At 41.4% G+C, this 19,920-nt stretch overlaps 1 protein-coding gene across 1 annotated transcript in view; it reads right to left on the reverse strand.

Annotated features, from left to right (window-relative positions):
• The window catches only part of FSHR (follicle stimulating hormone receptor), a 162,691-nt gene that overhangs the window by 17,804 nt on the left and 124,967 nt on the right, over positions 1 to 19,920 (reverse strand). The window contains exons 5-8 of the mRNA XM_062208834.1: positions 7,403 to 7,474; positions 6,251 to 6,328; positions 3,559 to 3,627; positions 3,372 to 3,446 (exon numbers count right to left, since the gene is read on the reverse strand). Coding sequence (XP_062064818.1) covers positions 3,372 to 3,446; positions 3,559 to 3,627; positions 6,251 to 6,328; positions 7,403 to 7,474 — 294 coding nt within the window. The remainder of the gene's footprint in view (positions 1 to 3,371; positions 3,447 to 3,558; positions 3,628 to 6,250; positions 6,329 to 7,402; positions 7,475 to 19,920) is intronic.

Raw genomic sequence — 19,920 nt, forward strand, 5'->3', positions numbered from 1 at the left:
TGCATTGATGGCAGGACTGGCTGGGGGAATCAAGTCCTGTGTCCTCTGTTAAACAATCTTTTGGGATGCATCGTTCAGTGCCTTCACCTGTAACTTGCTCTCACAACTACAGGAAAGACGTTCTTCTATGCTGTGTTTACCTGTCACGGCCTTATATCCTTAGGCTGGAAGGCTGAAGTTATTTTCCCCTCCATTTTAGTTCACAACCTGTTTCAGAGGGCCTGATTGAATGGCTTTTAGAAGTGGAAATAGACATATCTGTGGCAACATGAAACGGTAGAAACACGTGGAGTCCAAGACAGAAGAGTTAGTTTCTGGTCCAAGTTCTGTCACATACAGATGTAGTGTGATCTTTAACAGATTGTTTCCTTCCTCTAGCCCTGGTTTCCCCAGCTGGATAACGAGCAAGTTGGGAATCCTGTCAAACTGGAACTTTCTCAGGAGTAGACAGAGGTTAAAATGCTACAGATTCAAAATTGTACCTGTCACAGGTGACATATGGAAACATACCCAATCACTGACACATTCAGCCATGACCAGATAGAGGTGCCTATTTAGGAACACTGAAAACTCTGGGGATTTTTAACTAAGAGAAATTGACAGACAGCTAATCTGGGTATCAAAGACATCACAATTCTTTGTCAGAGTCCATTTGTTTCCTAGGTACTCTTGGATAAGGACCATTAAGCATTACAAGTTCTAAGTACTTTGTATTTTTGACCACTTGCACCATATGCCTGGCACTCTCCCTTTGTAAGCCCATGTCCTACTTTGAATTTTATAGCATATATCAACCTGATACATGGAGTTGTGTAGTTAATTGCTATCTGACACCCACATCCCCAAAAGCCCTTCCTGTAAACATAAATTTTCTGTGAGGAAGAACTTTCTTTTGTTCTCTATCCCATATATAGGGAAGGCAGAGGGTGGTGCTTAGAGTCTGTATATTAGAATGATAATCATTTTAAGTAGCACCCAGACCTCAGAATCAGCCCTTAAGGCATTGTGGTCTGGCTGAAAAGCCCAGGGGAGCATTTCAGACATGAAAAGCCAAGACCCTGTGACAAAAAAATATTCTACATGAAGGATCTCGGTGGGTGAGACCCCAGTGGAAGGAAATGGCCACCAAAGAAGGTTGTACTTTTCTCTGAGAGAAGGAGAGAACTTCTACTTTGCTGATGGCCTTGTTGAGGTAGTGGATCCAAAAGGCTTCCATAGCCAAGGCAGCTCATGTCAAGAGCCTTGGGTGATCACTGATGTCATACATAAGAGTGTTTTTTGTTAAACAACAAGAGCCTCTGTGCACTAACTTCCTATGCAGGACCTTTGTCATCAAAGAGTTGTATCATGAAACTTAGTATTAAAACTTGTTCTCAAGAATAATTTTCTTTTAGTGTATTAAGTGGAGGATATTCTCATGTCTCAGAAGTTATAGTTATGTCTAAGGGCTTGCAAAAGATGTATCATTCTTGGGTTCTAATTGAAAGATAATTAAGTTTCTAAAAGGAAAGAAGGGGGAGGAAGGAAGGGAAAAGAAGAAGGGAAAAAAAAGCAAAATCACCTTCAAGGTGCAATAACTTTGAACAACCCTTGTCTGGACTGTTGAGGAACAGTTTTTTGTTGTTGTTATTTTTCTTCTTTCTTTCTTTTTCTTTTTCTTTCTCATACTAAGTATTGAACTTCTTACCTAGAATAGAGTTAATCCTCTGTATATAAAGTGAAATGAAAATAGATCTTAGTTAAATACAGGACAGGAACAGGAGAGGAAAGAGGAAGGGGAGTGAGTGTGTGGGTGGGAGGGCAGGTACAGTGGGAAGAGTTACTATGTTCCTACTGTTGTATTTATGAAATGCATGAAAATAAATAAATAAAAATAAAATCTATTGTATACATATATATATATATATATGAATCTTTAGGCTTCATGCAATGTTAATAAATAGGTATTATTGCTTTCTGCATTTTTAGGTGAGGAAATCGAGGCTTAGAGACTAAAGGAACTGGTTTTAGACCAAGGAAGTCTACCCTGGTACCTCTGTTTCAATGATGCTGATGCTACAGTTTTTTGCATATGCTTCCTATTTAAAGCTAGGCATTTTGGAATAATCTTCAAACTTATCCAAGATAATAAATACACTTCAAAGCTTCCATTTCTTTCTTCAAAGGTGGCAGAATCTCAGGTGTGAGTCATAACACATTCTTTGTCATAAATAATTAATATTTATGGAGTTCCTGCTCCACCATTTGGGTTGAATGTGTTAGAGACACATGGGTTACCACATGAAGGAGATTAAAAGTTATCAGATGAAAGCAAAAGTGGTGCTGATAGAGTGTAGATAGGTAGATAACTATACACGGTAACCTCTGCTCACTACTAGATAAGAGGTACAAGCCTTTGACTCCCAAATGCTTCTATTGATCTTAGCCAATCTACATAAAGATCATTCAGTAACACTTTAGATGAACTATTATTTATTTCTTTTCCCACCTTTCCTTCTGGATCACATTACTTCCTTCTGGGTTCCTTTCTTCCTGAAGTACATTCTTCAGTAAACTTGATAGGTCAGGAGAAGACTTTTTAAAAAAGCCTTTTGGTAATTGTGATCCCAGAAGCCATCAGGGTTGTGGAGATCACATGAAGAAGAGTAAGCTATGGCTGAGGTTGTCAGAGGGACTTGAAGAGGAGTTGGGGTTTAGAGTAACCCTTGATGGCACGGGCATCGTGGATTAGAAGAAAAAAGGAGAAAACTTATTTTATGGAAGGAACGAGAGGGGTGAGGAAGTGACAACAGGAGTAGAGGAATGATGAAGGGCCCTGAGGCACTGAATGCATCCCAGAGGATCTGGAAAGAGGATCCACAGTTGAATCTCACTGGGCTGAAGGAAACTCCTGGGTGCTGAGTGATGGGAAGAAGAATTTTGTTGTCTTTTTTTTTTTTCATGGAGGAGATACATAGCAGAATGGTTATTAGTCTATACCATGAGCCAGATTAGTCTGGCCTTAAATCCCTGCTGTAAAATTTATGTGGCTTTGAGTGAGTTAGTTAACCTCTATAGGGGTTTTTCCTTCTCTAAAATGTCATAATAGCTCCTACCACGGAGGGTTATTATAGAGATTAAGTGAGAAAATGCATCTTTACTTTTTAGAACACTGGCTCTCAATAAGGTCTCATTAAATGTGACTATTATTGCTGCTATTTTATTGAAAGTTATACTGTGGATCAGCTCAATTTCTTCCTTTAAACCTTTGCAGGTATCATGCATAAAAACTGACCTTGATTGCCAACTCTGTCTCGGAAGCATCTCTGAGCTGGTAAGAGTTGCCTTCTAACTCACACAACTGAGATCATGGAAAGGGGGAAGTGACTCACAGAATGGCAGGTCCAGAGGCTCCCTGGAAAACATCATTCGGCAATTCTTCCAAATTATTATTATCACTTAGGTTCCTGGGGATGGAGTTGAGGAAAGAATAAGAGAAACATAAAGCCATGTAAACAGCGCTGTTGTAAGAGCCATTTCCCTCTCAATGGCCTGGCCAAAATAGTCAGGGATACTTACAGCTCATCTAGTTGGGTTCCATTGAATGCACAGTTGTGTATTTCTTGAATCCCATTCTTATTCAGCCATCTGAAATAAAAGGCCCATTCAAATACCAATAATGTCAGATGCAAACAGTACAGCAGCCTCATAATTGGGAGCTCTGGGGCAAGGTCAGATAGCACAGGTAAGTGGCATAAACAAAATTCCACCCTTAAAATTTGGGGACAGACATGGAAGGGAGACTGATTCATCATGGTATAATCTTTTCTAACTTCCGAAGTTTGCATTATGTGCATGTATTACCTAATCAAAATAATAAATGAAATTTAATTTTGTAAAGGCACACTGAGGTGCTGTAGCCTGGATTCTGTAACCATAGGATCTTTACATATATCTTATATACTATGGGCTGTGGGTATAGGGGGAGGGGCACAGAGGGAGATCTGTCCTGTCCTGAAGGGCAGCAATCATGCAATTATTGAACAGGTGTTTCTAAGACAGAAAAAGAACATTTTGTGTCACCTTTCTCTGAGACCTAAAGCCTCTGACCCATGCTAACCCATAGCAGCAGGCCTGGCTGTCATCAAAAAGTGATCTAATTAAGTTGTCAGACAACCTGAACATCTCCTGTGACCTGTAAGAACCTGGTTATTGGAGGTTTGTGGAGGTGGCTCTGGGTTAAGGTAGAATGGAAGAGAAATCAATTACAGTGACTGTGGGCTGGGGTGGGGTGTACTGGTGTGAGCAGTTATGGAAGGAGACTCTGGAGGAGTTGAGACTGGGTTTAAAGCAGTCATCCTGATATCGCTAAGAAGGTCAGTGAGCAGACTTGTCTGGACAGGGGAGCCCAAGGACACCCTGGGCCGCCAGTTCTGCCTTGCTTTGCTACTGAGTGGATCTGAAAACAAAAAGCAGACATCCAAGGTCGGGCAGAGGGAGCCAAGGAGCCCATGCCTACCTACTCTTGTTTTGCTGTCAGGTTCTCTTCTCGGTCAGGCTCAGTGGGTTTACAAATAACACTGTTCAAAGAGCTGACTCAGAGAAGCTCCTGTGTGTTCAGGGCTCTATTCCGTGTGCTGCTATGGGTAGCTGGAAATCACTTAAAATCACAGAAGAGCAACATACATCTTTTTCTTCCTCCTGAAAACCAGTTAGTTAAATGAGCCTGGAGAGGAGCAAGGTACATCTTTGAAAACTTTAGCAACCAACAGGTGGGTTTTGATGGCATTTCATCGTAAGTGCCATTTTTTTTTTTGACAGGCAGAGTGGACAGTGAGAGAGAGAGACAGAGAGAGAGGTCTTCCTTTTTGCCGTTGGTTCACCCTCCAATGGCCGCTGTGGCCGGCGCACCGCGCTGATCCGAAGCCAGGAGCCAGGTGCTTCTCCTGGTCTCCCATGGGGTGCAGGGCCCAAGGACTTGGGCCATCCTCCACTGCCTTCCCGGGCCACAGCAGAGAGCTGGCCTGGAAGAGGGGCAACCGGGACAGAATCCGGTGCCCCAACCGGGACTAGAACCCGGTGTGCTGGTGCCGCAAGGCGGAGGATTAGCGTCAGTGCCATTTTACCATGCTCTTTTTCCTGCATGCACTTGGATATCCCTACTGGGAAAAAATGCTTCTGCCTAAGATAAACCAGCCAGACTATGAACAGCTGGAGACAAGCTGCATTGAGCAGAAGTCTTCTGATTCCATTATCTGCAGATTAAGGGACAGTCAAGGAAAGAAAAATAGATGTTGTCCTCACAAATGGGAATTTATCTTTTAGAGACATGTCGGAGAAATGTTGACTGTTAAAACTATTGTTTCTTTAAAAGTATGTTTCTAAATTCCAGAAAATTACTCAGTGTCCATGAACAAGAGTTAGGAAAGAACAGACAAGATCTACATGTTTCTTTCATGGCTTTCAGTTAAAAATATGCAATGAAATGTATTTAAAAAAATAAAAAAATGAGAAAGGATGGCACCTGTCATACCAAAAAAAAAAAAAAAAACCTCAAAAATTTGTAAAAGAGAAAAAGAAAATGCTTTTCTTATAGATGGAATTTCAGTTCCTCCCCCAGATGTTATTATGAGACCTTTCATGGATCTCATGAACACTTGGGCAGCCCCTCGTGCCGATCTCTTGGTCATCCTGGAGAGTGAGTGACCTGCCATCCTGGCTGCTTGCACAAAAGGTTAGAAAGTCATTCATTAATGAGCCAGAACATTTAAAAACTTTCCCAAAAGTCAGAGGGAGTAACTTAAGCTCATTCAAAAAGGTGATCGTTCCAAGAAAATGAGACGTGCTCCTCCTCTTCTCTGCCTGGACCTGACCAGGAGCTGTGTGGCGTGGTCATGGGAAATGACCATGTCTGCCCGAGTCAGCTTCCTCTTTCTTGTGTGCTTTGGATGACTAAAGCCTTGCCAGGAAATACCTAGCTTTATTGATGCCTGAGTTATCCTGTCCTTTGGAACAGATGTTGCAACATGGGAGACCATCATTCAAAGAGCAATTTTAAATACTTGATTTGCACCATGGAATAATAAATTATTAATATGACTCCATGTTGTGATTCTGCAATGTAAAGATGAGAGAAAAGCACAGAACCAGAGAATGATTTAAATGGTGAAATGCTAAAGTTATTCAAACAAAATGGAGTGTACATTATGAGAAGATCATTCAGTGAAAAATCAGATGTTACTCTGTTGGAACCCCCTCCCCCCTTACTTACAAAATCACACTTTCAAAACTCAGCCCCACAAAGGAATTCCTTTCAACTGTCTGGATGTTGATGTTGTCTTGAATGTCTCTAGAAGAAAGTGCAAATTAGCTGTTTACGTGAGTCCTGCTGATGCCATATTCCCACATTTGGTTTTCTTGGCACAATGTCCCTTCTTAGCCGAGGTAATCTTTTAATACAATTATTGTCCAAAAGATGATTAATTCAATGTTTGGGAAATAAATGGCCACCAATTTATTGTATTTCAGTACCTTTGAAATTGCAGACAAATATGTCTTCTCCCTCTGAAGGTTTCCTTAGCTAATTTCACTCTGTTGAGATCCTAGCATCACTTAATAGCCTTGCCTCCAAAGTTGGTCTCTGTTCAACATGGCAGTCACTTAAGCTGACTTTTTCTTTATACCAGACTTCTGTATTCACTTTACTCAGGCCTTCTTTCTTCTAACTCAATCCCCTTCTTACAGTTAAATAACTTACCTCTGTTCTCCTTGGATTACAGAACAATTTTATCATCAGTTTTACTCTTCCTGAATGAAAGGAGTGAGAAAGATTCAATTTTCCCTCATTCCCCTGTTGAAGTCCCTCTGGTTTAACATACCAGGGCAATGAGTAAATGCCTTGGAACATTAGAGAACTTCTGGGAGATTCTATTTCTTTCCCCACCTTCACTCCTTATCTCCTTAGATTCCTTCCCGTCATTTTCCTTTCAAGTCTGTCCATATTTTTATAATTGGAAAGAAAGCTGCCATTCTATTTTTCCTGTTCTCTTCTTCTTTCAAAGTACAGATCCTTTGGGAAAAGGCAAACTTATTATGTCACTAACCCTTTAAGAAGAACTTGTCTGATAATTTCTTTATGCCTAGGGTAGCAAGGGACTTCTGGAAGGAACAGGAGAGGATGCTGGAAAGCAGGGGAGTTGCAAGGGGAAAGTAAATGAAAAAAAGGAATGATTTCCTGATTTTATTGCAGGTTAGCTCTGTTGCCAACACTCTTGCCCAGGAGCTTGTTAATTTCATCCAAACTACTATAGGCTGACCTAGATAGGGTAATACCAAGGTCCTTGCTGCTTGCCTTCCTATCTCTGATCACCCAGAGCAGCACGTTTGGTGGATAGAGTTAGTAACTTCCCATGGAAAAACTTACAGTAAAACCTTCTGGAGAGACTGAATCTTGTGAACAGTTGGCAAGTGCCTGATACCTGTGTTGGATATTAACCTAGAGAAAAAATGAGAGTGATGAAAAATAAAGCTGGCTATTTAAACAATTGTTAGGTCGAATTTGGAAAGTTCATATTCTATCAGTTTTGAATGATCAGAAAAACCCATGAAAAAAGCTCAACATTATGATATTTTATGTATATGAACCTGAATTATATTTATGTTTTATTCTTTAGGTTCTAACTGAGGTCTCATTAGCTGTTGAGTCCTTAGAGAGCAAAGAACACTTGAGACATAAGGGTACCAGTGTGCTACCGCACACATTTTTTAAAAGATCATTCATATTCAAAAGCAACTTCCAAGAAGATAGCAGAATTTTCCTAAATTGTCTGTTTCCAATGTCTTCACACTTGTTGGACAGCTGCCTTTTGATTAATCCAAAGATCTCTGGAGTCAGCACATGGGATCCATGGCCTTAGCACCCAGGGCATGCAGGAGACCTGAATGGAACCAGCCCACCTCTCGCCTGAGAAGTGATCAGGAGGAGGCTGTTGAGAGCTGAAACTTCTGCTGCCATCACCTTGAGACAGTCCGTAAACTCCTGCAAGCTGAAACTCCCAGACCTGGGGTGAGCCTTCCCCAAGGCCTCATTGTCTTGAACTGCCTTCTCTAAGAAGCAGAGCCTGAGATGAAGGTTGGCTCTGGATAAATAGTTGACAATGTGACTAAAGAGCATTCAGGATGAAGGGTGTGGAACTGGGAAGGAGGAAAACTGACCAGCACCAGGACAGATGACTGAGTTGGCCAATTGTCTCCTTAATCCCAAGGACTTGATTTAGGGGATTTTGGAATATATCTCAGAACTGTTTGTACGAACGGAGAGAGTAGTGAAGGGAAGGCTTTATTCGTAGACTCTTATTTCCTACTGATTAAATTTGACCCTAGGGGGTTAATGCCCCTTTTCTGGCTTGGCTGTTGTTGAGTACCCAGTATGTTCCTGATGGACGTCTTTATAGTGATGTAGAAGAAACACCAGAGCAGGGATGAGGAGGTATTGAGGGTCAGGCTAGGTGCCGTTCAGTTGCAGCTGTATTAAGCTAGATGCACTTGGGTGGAACTGTCTGCTGGGCAGAGGTGAAGGCCTCCGGGTGGTGCGTGGGGATTGTCTGGCACACTGCTCTCCACCATCTCCCTCACTCCTGTTCTTCAGACCCCTCCCAATAGCTCTGCAACCCCGTTTCCTTCTTCTGTGCATGGCCAGCCTAAGCTGGAGTTGGTCTTGGTGGCCGATAACCTAAAGAACCCTCATTAATATCCCCCTCACAGCAAAGGAGCACGTGTTTTGTGGTTTATGACTCTTAAGTAGACTGTAGTGTCTTGTTATCTGTTTCTGTATTCAGAGAGTCTATGAATCCTAACTATGGGTGGTAGGGAATGGTTTTCAGATGTTTTGTCCCTTCTTGCTTCCCATCATCAACATAGAACCCATCTCAGTCAATGCTTCTTTTAATTACTTTAACAGTCCTAGAGATGGTCTCCTTTTTCTTTTTATTTGGGAAAGAGGTTATTAATGTACATTTTTTGAGAAAATTTATTGTTTTATTTCAATTTTTAAAATTCACATTCAGAAAAATTAAGTATTTTTGGCATAGAGGTCTATGAATGAAGCCAAATGCTGGTATACTAGTGTGTAACCACTAGCATGTTACAGGTACAGAACACCACCATTGCTATACAAATTCCCCTTTGCTTTTCCTTTGTTGTTATCCTGTCCTTCTACCACCTATACCCAGCAACTGTTGATCAGTTTTCTGTTCCTAAAATTTTGCCTTTTCACAATGCTGTATCAGTGAAATCATTTAGTAGATAGGTTTTGAATGTGGCTTTTTTTGCTTAGTATAATCCACCCAATGTCCATCCACATTGTTGTGTATATCAGTAGTTCATTTTTTATTGCTCAGTAATATTCCATTGTATGAATGTACCATAGCTTGTTTATCCATTTGCCAATTGAAGGCCATACAGGTTTTCATTTTCACAGAAAATGTGTGTGTGTGTGTGTGTACACAAGTTTACTTCAAAAAGGTCATAGGAAATGGAATTAAAAGCTAAATTTATTTGGTTCAAAAAATTGAAATCCATGCATACAGGGGGTCTTTAAAACGTGGCTCACAGAAATGCATGCCATGAAAAAGGATGCCTGGTTTTAAAAATTTTCTAGATTTGTGTATAGTTTGCTTCTGTGTATGTGGAAACATTGGCTTTTATTTCTCTTGGGTAAATACCTAGGAGTGGGATTGCTGTGCTGAATGGTAAACAGGTGCTCAACTCTGAGAAACCACTGCACCATTTTCCAAAGTAGCTGTACCGTTTTCATTTCCACCAGTAATCTACAAAAATTCTAATTGCTCTGTATCCTTCGGTTATTTAAAATAGCATTTTCTGTGAATATAAAAGTCATACATATTTATTGTGAGATTTATGAAAAATATGAAGACACAGAAAAAGTGAAAAGCAGCTGGAGTCACTAGTATCCAGAGATAGCTTCAGTTAACATTTAGAGTTTGATGCTTCTATCAAAACAAATGACGTTCTTAGTGGCTCTCCACAACCCCTGAGATTCTACTCATTCTCGACAGGAACATTGCTGTGACTCTAAATACCCACTAGGCTAACACAGTCCCATTCTACACTTGTTATTTAGTTATATCCAGCCCTCCAATGGTTTTAGATCTCTCTTGTGATCACCCAGTGTTGAGCCATCAAAGCAGGGATCATATTTAATATTCTGACAATTCTATACTATTGTGTATAGATTTGGAATGCAGTATGTGCTTGTCAAATACGGGGTTAATTGATTGATGTTTCTAAGACATCTATTGCTTCTGTCACCCAGAATGTATTAAAACCCCTCTGTAGCTAATTTACTCATCAGATATGACTGCTACTTGGTAGTAATGAATCTTAAATGGATTCAGGAAGGTCTGGAGACCAGGAGTCAGGAGAACCTCATGCCAACTAGCCATTTCTCTCTCCAGAACAGAGAGGGGTGGATGGTGACTATCAAGGGAGCTGTATTAAACAGTTCTTTGCCAGCTTCTCATACTCTACATCCAACTTTTACTCTAGGTGTTTCCATGTCAACCACCTGCATACAAGCTTACATGCCTCAGCTAGGCTGGGTTTTTTTGGTCTGGGACTTCTCTGCCACCTCCAAGTGGATGCACTTACAGGAACCTGCTCAACCATTCTGAGGGGTGTGCAAAGCTAGAAGTGCTAGAGACTCCTGACTGCCAGTGAACTTCTCTCTCCCCTGTCTTGGGTGAATAATTCTGAGTATATTTTACATTTGCCTACAAGGACTCTAGCACGATTGAACTCCAACCCCCTGGTGATGTTCCACTTGGTAGGTCATTCTTGAGTTGGCGTTCCTTCTTTCCTTGTTTCCCTCCTCCTGGTCATCCAAACCCTTTCCTTGGGTACGGATGCAAAAATACACTACTTCCACATGAGTCCTTACTCAAGACATTGTTTTGGAGAACCTAGCCAGATTGCACTGAATTTCACATTTTACATAGAATTATCAATGGTTGCCATCTCCATTTACTACCTTTCTGTATCAGCCCTTATTTTCTGTTTTATTGTCCTTATTGATATTCCTTATTATCCAGTGTTTCTAGAAAGAATTGTCTGAATGTGATTTCTTCATTTTCTGATATCTCTTTCATTTTCATCCTATTCAAGCTTGTTTTTATTGTGCATCTCTTTACCACAACTACTGTTGTCATGCCAAAATTCCACCAACTGACCAACCACCAAATTTTATAGCACTTAAATGCTCATTTTGTTAGACCTTTCTGGTTCATTTAGTACTTTGTGTCATTCTCTCTTTTATTGGCTTCTGTTGTGTTGTAGTCTTATTTCTCCTTCCCAGTTACTTCCTTTTTAGTGTTCTTTGTTGATTTGTCTTTGTTCATTTGTACTCTGGGCATTCTGCCTTGTTCTCTTTTTTTCATCTTCCAAGGTGGATCTCATTTTCCATGGCTTTAAGGAGTATCAGTGTGGTAGCTCCAGAGTCATACTTGAATCCCTGTCTATCTCTTCTGTTGCTAAATAAAACTTACTTCAGTGGTGGTCATCTGGCCTGCCAGTTAAGAACCTCACCCTTGTGCTGTGTCAGAGAACCCGGGTTTGATTCCTGGCTCTGGCTCCTTACTCTAGCTTCCTGTTAATGCAGGCTCTGAGAGGCAGCAGGTAGTGGTGCAAGTAGTTGGTTCCTGACACCCACATAAGAGACCTGGATTGTGTTCCAGCTCCCACCCTCAGCCTGGTATAGCTCCAGTCATTTTGGGCATTGGGATGGCATCTCTCTTCTTCTCTCTCTGCTTCTTAAATAAAAATAAACTTACTTTTCATATCTTCTTGAATGCCTCATTGACATAGCTAACTCAATCCCTCCCCCACCATCAACTCCACCAAATTACTCTTCTGCAATTCTCCATAAAAAGTACTGTCATCTATCAGTTGCTTGTCAGAAATGTAACTGTTAATCTTGATTGCTTCTTTCTCACTCTCCAATATTCAGTCCTTCTCAATGTCCTCTTAGATGCCATTTCCAAAATATATCTTGATTCCATGTGATTTTTGTCCAACTACCCTGGCACCATTCTAAAGCCACTGTGATTCTTCCTCCAGATTTCTGTAATAGTCTCCTTCTTTTTACACATATGTTCTTTTCTTATTTTATTTTTTATTTAAAAGGCAGAGCTTGAGAGAGAGAGAGAGAGAGAGAGAGAGAGAGAGAGAGAGAGAGAAATATCTTCTATCTACTGGTTCTTTTCCCAAATGGCCACAACAACCAGGGTTAGGCCAGACCAAAGCTGGGAGCCAGGAGCTTCTTCCAGGTCTCCCCTGTGAGTTCAGGGGCCAAAGCACTTGAGCCATCTCCCACTGCTTTCCCAGGAACATTAGCAGGGAGCTGGGTAGGAAATGCAGCATCCAGAACTTGAACTGGTACCCCCATGGGATGCCGGTATTGCATGTGGTGTTTACCCGCTATGCTGCATCGCCAGCCCCACATATTTGTTCTTTTTGCAATCCATTTCCTATATAGCACCCAGAGCAGCCTTTTAAAAAAAAATGTAACTCAGATGGCCTCACTCCTCTGCTGCTAAGGCTTTCACATTTTCCTGTAACACTCTGTACAATTCATACTCCTTACTGCCTGCTCTTGTACCTTCGTCACATGCTTTGTGGTTTGTTATCCCAAGCTCAAGCAGGAATTTCACCCTCAAAGTCAGACAGTGCGGGAACTCTATCTACGTGTAGTTTTGAGTGGTGGAGCCCCTGGGAATTAATTAGCATTAGAGAAGGTCGTCAGAGAGGCGCACCATGGTTGAATCCTGGTAGCTTTCTAAGAAGAGATGCAGAAGATGCAGGAACATACGGAGACACACATGTGATCATTGTCTCTTGCCATGTCTCTCTGCACTGTCTTGGGATTCTACCAGCAGGAAGGTCATCACCAGATGAGGACCCTGGACCTCGCCTCGCTCCTTTAGAGCCTTGAGCCAAAATAAATCTATCTCTTTTAAAAACTAAAATAGCCTATCTCAAGTATTTCAGTATCATAACAATAAAAATGGCCAAATACACATGCTATTCCTCCAGTATAATTTAGCCCCTGGCTTTCTCCCAGTTCCTCAGATATACCTAAGGTCTTCCCTGACTCAGGTATTTGCAAGTACTTTATTGGAAAGGCTCACTAACCACGTTTCACCTGGAAAACTCCCAGTTGTTCTTCAGAGTTTAGATGCATGTGCCATTTCATCACAGAGGTGCTTCTTGACTGCCAATTGAAATTGGGGCATCTGATTTATTCCAGGTATAATCATATCCTCTTTAGTACTCACCCAAATTCTGAAACATGTATCATGTTTATTGATCCAATGTCTATATCTTCCTCCAGAATGCAAATGGCATTGGGGCAGGATTTATGTTTTTCCTAAAGACCCACTGTTGGCATAGTGGTTGACACATAGAATGCACTTGATATTTACTAAGTTCTTTATGCCAGGTCAATTGCTACGTGCTGTTGAGAGATGAGCACACAAAGAATTATTTACTGCCTATTTTATCATCCCTAACTGACTTGACATTCAATTGGACGCAACTCGCCTGTCTCTCTGAGTGAATGAATAAAAGTTGATATAATTGAAGGAATGAAGAATTCATGATTGTCTAATGAAAATGACATGTGTTTTCATAACCACCATGCTTATGGAATATATGGCTGTCTGTCTATACGTATATATATATATCTGTAGATGCACACTGAAACCTTAGTTTTTATAGAACAGAAAACACACTGCAAAAATGGCTGAAATTATTCCAGTAGTGCTGACTCGAAGGCACTTAAAAAGATCTAGTGACCATCTAGTGAGATGGATTATTGGTGATAACTCTATGGCTGAGAGTCTCTATAACCCCAAGATAACACAGGAAATGGACTTCGGATGAACACTTAGTTTTCAATTCATTTTTCCCCTCTGATCAATAAATTCATGTCAGATGGAGGCTGGAAGTGGGTAATCGGCTAGGAGCTCTGTGTCTCAATGGGTTTGCTTTGGTCAAGTGACTGCTGCAAAATTATTTTGATTCACTCAACCACAGTTTATCTTCAAAAATAGTTAAAGGCCTGAGAGCAGAATGTCAGCACATTTCTGTCCTGCCAATGGGTCTCTAAAAGAAAGGCCACTGGCTCAGAGCTCTCCTCTGTAAATAGCCAGTTTTATATTCAAAGTTGGCATTAACAATTTTCATGTCTGACTCCCTAATCTTTAGGTTAAAAAATTTAAGTGAGTACTTGGTTATCAGGATGAACTTAGTGAGGTCCCTGCAGCTTCTAGGAACCATTTCTACCTACTTGTCACAGGATAATACACCTCTGTTTCATAAGCAGATGACCCTGCTGCTTCAAGGACCCTTGCCCTAGACAGCATTGATGCTTTCATTAATTTTCAGTGGTGTTGATGTGTTCCTGCTTCTTGTTAAATTACTAGGGTCCATGTTTGCCTGTGTTGCACCAAATTGTATACCATTATTCCAGTAAAACCTAAGTCCCGTCAATGGGAGGAAGCCAGAGATATTTGCCGTGGCTTCAGGAAGCTTTCAGGGGTAACAGAGATGAAGCACTCAGAAGACTGTATGATGCTCAAGTGTGTGCAATTGATTGTGTGTCTCGAAAAACCAGCTAATCAGCTAATCATTTGAGTGGGAATGCAAAGGGTTGGAGTCTGAGTGGGAGGGAGGGTAAGGGTAGAAGTGCCACTGTGTTCCTAAATCTGCATATATGATATATATGAAACTTGTATAGCTTCAATACAATTTTTAAAAAGTTCAGAGAAGGTGAGAGCAACATGGGCTGGAGTAGCCAGGAAGGATGACTTGTGGGAAAATAAAAGACAAAACAAAACCCTAAAGTGTTAGTTCAGGTCAGTGTGCTCCACTCTCTCTGTGTGTAGCAAGTGTCTACAGTGGCATCACAGGAGTGGTATGGGAGCGTGGGAAGGAGAGTAAGGCAGAACTGAAAGGGTGAGAAGAGGGAGTGTCTCGAGAACATTTCAACACAGGGAGAGATGGGTGAGCTTCTTGGGTGAACGTTAGAAGCCACTTTCAGGCGCTGATGAGGGCAGTAAGAAGAATTGGGGGTTTCCTGAGCAGAGGTAGCTCATGTTCTCATTGGTCCATCACCTCAGGGTTTTCTAGTGGTGGTCAGCTCAAACCAAAGACCTTCTATGGAAGTGAATGAGTACTTAGCCTATTGGGCTGAGAAGGTCAGAAAAAAGGACAAGACATTCTCTTCATCACCGCTGATAATGGAGAATACAATAATCCTTTTTCTCTACTGCACCCCAAACCCACCAGGGCCTGGAATGTTCAGTTCTGAGACTGAACAATGTAACAAGAGCAGACCAGCTCTTATTACATTGAAGATTGAGGCAGGCACATGCAGAGATTTCTATTAGCTACAGATCCTTACTAACTGGGAATTTACATATCTATATACAGCATGATAAAAGATATTAACTTGTGTTTTCTGATCATTAAATAAAGACTTGGCTAGGTATAGTATCACAGAGTTCACAGCTTGAATAGGCTGCTGTGTTGCTGCAGGCAAATTTGATTTCAGGAAGGGATGCTGCTAGTTGCGTGTTCAGTGTACCATTTTTGCAAAAGTGTATTTCATGGTAGTCAAGGTGAAGTGTTTGAAGTGGAACTCCTTTCACAAAAATTTGTTTGCATTTAAGCTATTTGAGTCTCTGTCTCTTTCTCTTTTAAAAAAATATTTATTCATTTGAAAGGTAGAGTTTCAGAGAGAGAGAGAGAGAGAGAGAGACAAAGACATAGAGAGACAGATCTTCCATCTGCAGGTTCACTCCCCAAATGGCTGCAATGGCTGGAGCTGAGCCAATCTGAAGCCAGGACCAGGAGCTTCATCTGGGTCTTCTATGTAGATGCAGGGGGCCAAGTAGTTGAGTCAACTTCCACTGCTTTCCCAAGTGCATTAGCAGGAAGCTGCATTGGAAATGGAGCAGCCAGAACATGAACCAGTGCTCATATGGGATGTTGCATTGCAGGCAGCAGTTTAACCACTACAGCACATACCAGCCCCTATTTGAGTCTTTTTTTTATTTTTTAAAATTTATTTGAAAGGTAGAGTTAGAGAGAGAGAGAGAGAGAGAGAGAGAGAGAGAAAGGTCTTCCATCTGCTGATTCGCTCCCCAAATGGCTACAATGGGCAGAACTGAGCTGATCTGAAGCCAGGAGCCAGGAGCTTCCTCCTGGTCTTCCATGGCGGTGCAGGGGCCCAAGCACTTAGGCCATCTTCTACTGCTTTCCCAGGCCATAGCAGAGAGTGGATTGGAAGAGGAACACCTTGGAACACGAACTGTGACCATATGGGATTCTAGCACTGCAGGCAGAGGCTTAGCCCACTATACCACAGTGCCGGCCCACCTATTTAAGTCTTTTAAAATCTTTTATAAAAAACATTTTAAATTGCATTTTCTCTTGACCGTTGTGGGAGAAGTTAGGCCAGTGATGGATAGGGATAGAAGAGTGGACTGAACTTAACTGCATATAATTGTCTCTCATTATTCATAGTTTTGTTCTATAAAGTCACTGTGAACACTGAATTAGTGCATCACTGCCCCTTGGGAAGTGCAGGGTAGAGCCTTACGACCCTTTGGTCACAACATTTTTATCATGGGCTCATCAGTAATTAACTTTGTTTTATGTGCATTTCTGTTTGTAATACATATCATCGATTCATTAACATTGAGCCCATAGCTGTCAGCTTTGTAACTCATGCCTGAAGGTAGCTTATCTAACATACATCTAACATAGGTGTTCTCTCTCCAAGGCACATCATGGCCTCCTTGCACTGAGGGGCACAAGACAGCACTTCAGTTGGGGGCCATTTTAAACAGTGAAATCACAAGAAAAAGCACAAACATGGGGAAACGTGGTGAACAGACCACGCAAAGGACGTTTGCTCAGAGCGTGTGAACTGAAGCAGGAGGGCAGAGCACTCCTTCTTCATTCTCACGTGGAACATGTGTCAGGCGACTCATATTGCTCACCTTTCTGCTCATGTGTGTGTCTGAGAATAATGCAGAAGTGCTGTGCATGTTGATGTTGGCGTGCATGTAAAGGTTAGCAATAGGCAAGTGGGAAAATATGAAATCTTCACATAATGAGGATCAATGCCAATTTTTATAAGGTTTGCTGATGTTGATATTTCTATTAAATTAGTAACTGGGAGTAATGAGTAACGGGGAGTTTTTACTTCTATGTACAATATGATAAAAATATGATAAAAGGTGTTAACATGTACTTTCTGATCATTACATAAAGACTTGGCTAGGTGTAGGATCACAGAATCTTGTAGAGGACAGAGTGTGTAAGGAGCTGTGGTACAGAGTAGGACCTTAGATTTAAGATTAGGGTCCCCAGATTTGTTTGCCCTCCCTTTAGCTAGCCATACGGCACCTAGAATTTCACTTACTTTTCAGAATCCATTTTCATTCTCTGTAAAGTGATTTTGTTTAAGGAATGACATGAGGCAGTAAGAGTGTCTAGTTTCCTGCCTTTCCAATCTCATGCCTTCAAGCTGGGCCTAGTTCACTCTTGTATTCTATTCAAACTTGCCTCAGTCTCTATGGAAAGCAGACTCCTTAGGAATCAGGGGGAACTTAGCCTAAGGGCAGCATTTCCAAGCCTCTGGCCTACTGGTTGGCTACAGATTGTTTTGGTCTAGAGTCCAAGTTCATCAGTCACCCTCTGTTTGGTTGCAGGGCATATAGCATAGCTTCACATGTAGTGGCTCTGGTACCAGAGAATCTGGGTTCAAGTCCTGGCTATATCACTTTTCAGGATGTGTGGCTGGGGGAGGGAATTGGTGTAGCAGTTTAGACACTAGCTGGGCTGCCCATATCCCATACCAGAGTACATTAGTTGAAGGCCCAGCTCCACTCCTGCTTCTATCTTCTTGCTAATGCACACCCTGGGAGACACAGGTGATGCTCAAGTCATTAGTTCCTGCCACCTATGTGAGAGACTTGGATTAGATTTCTGGCTCCTAGATTTGGTCCTAGCATATACCTGGGAGTGAACCAGCAGGTGAGAGCTCTTTCTTTCGCTCAAAGAAATACAAATTATTAACCAAAAAAGAGGTGCAGCCTTGAGGGTTAGTTGAAGTCTCTAGGACTCAGACCCTATACCTCATACCTAGGGGAATAAGATTTGTCTTATAGGAAAACGTAGCACTGCATCCAGGTGCAGCTGCTGCTGTGGCCATACTCCAGCCTTACACTGCAGTTGCCAGAGCTGAGAGCCTGCTTGATTTTCCAGTCCTGCTGGCACATGAGTCATGGCCTCTATTTCGTCAGCTCTTTTGGGTATTGAAGGCAGTTTCTACCTCCAAGTCACTGATGTCCCTGGGGGACTTCTATGCCAGCTCAAAAGGAAGCCAGATTCCTCCTGCCTCTTTGCTCAAATCGCCCCGTGCCTGCATGGGTCAACCTTCCTACTTGTCAGACTCTTGTTGGTCTCTGGGTCCAGGCCGTTACTAGTCAGGATCACACTTTCACCCAGAAGTTTGATGGGAAGCTCAAGAAAAATTATTTCAAAGACTTGACCAAATTAAAGATGACTTACACATTTTTTTAGTTAAAAAGATATAGGTGATCCACATTTTTTAACATTTTCTGCGGTAATGAACGGTTGTCAGAAATAATGCAACAGGCTGGTGCCGCGGCTCACTTGACTAATCCTCCGCCTGTGGCGCTGGCACCCCAAGTTCTAGTCCCAGTTGGGACACCAGATTCTGTCCTGGTTGCTCCTCTTCCAGTCCAGTTCTCTGCTGTGGCCCGGGGAGGCAGTGGAGGATGGTCCAGGTCCTTTGGCCCTGTACCCACATGGGAGACCAGGAGGAAGTGCCTGGCTCCTGGCTTCGGATCGGCATGGCCATTTGGGGGGTGAACCAATGGAAGGAAGACCTTTCTCTCTGTCTCTCTCTCACTGTCTAACTCTGCCTGTCAAAAAAAAAAAAAAAGAAATGCAACAAAGCAAATATTTTCAAACTGGACATATCTGATTTTTTTCTTTAAGGGAAACTTGGTGTTAAAATTATTACTGATGTGGAAAATGCAATAAATAGCATTTGAGAGAAATTTGCTACAGGAACAATTTGGAAAAACATGTAAAAATGCATTATTGAAAGTGAGGTAATATGTTATTATGTATGAAAATTCTCTTATTGTGTATTTTTGAAGTCTGGAAATAAGATTTTTAATGAGCTTAAGTTTTTTCAAGAGGTTTTGAGTGCTTTCATTAAATGCATAAAAATGCAATATCTTCCAGGTAATTTGTAAGAACATCTGATTGACATTAGGGAAGAACATCTACTAGCAGGCTTGCAGACAGATGTTCACATCAGAAGAGCATAGGATTGACTCTAAGAATGATGATTCCAGGAGCAAATCTATTGAGTTACTCTGGCATCAAGTCTACCTATCTTCATGAAGTTTTGATGTCAGCTTTGACAGCCATTAAAATTTAAGATTGACATGACCTGTGAATTGCTTTTCTCAGTGTTAAACTAAGAATTAAAGAAACAATAAAGCCCATCCTATAATATTGCTTTCCCTAAAATATTGCTATCTTAATATATACAGTGGGAGCAAAACAGGCTTACTGTGTGATGTAAAATGGTATATAATCAGAGATGATGAAAATGTATACATACATTCTTTATTCATCTTTATTCTATCTTTAAAGTATTATTGTTTTTTACTTACATGTTTTTGAGTGCACAATACTGCAGTTATTTGTGTAGGTTTATCTACTTTATAAATACATAAACCTGTATTGAGACAACGCTCCTTTTATTTTGTTTTGCTGGTGGGGTGAGGAATCAAGACCATCCCACCCAAGGTGTAG

This window comes from Lepus europaeus, chromosome 13 (genome assembly GCF_033115175.1).
Source record: "Lepus europaeus isolate LE1 chromosome 13, mLepTim1.pri, whole genome shotgun sequence".
Lineage (NCBI taxonomy): Eukaryota > Metazoa > Chordata > Mammalia > Lagomorpha > Leporidae > Lepus > Lepus europaeus.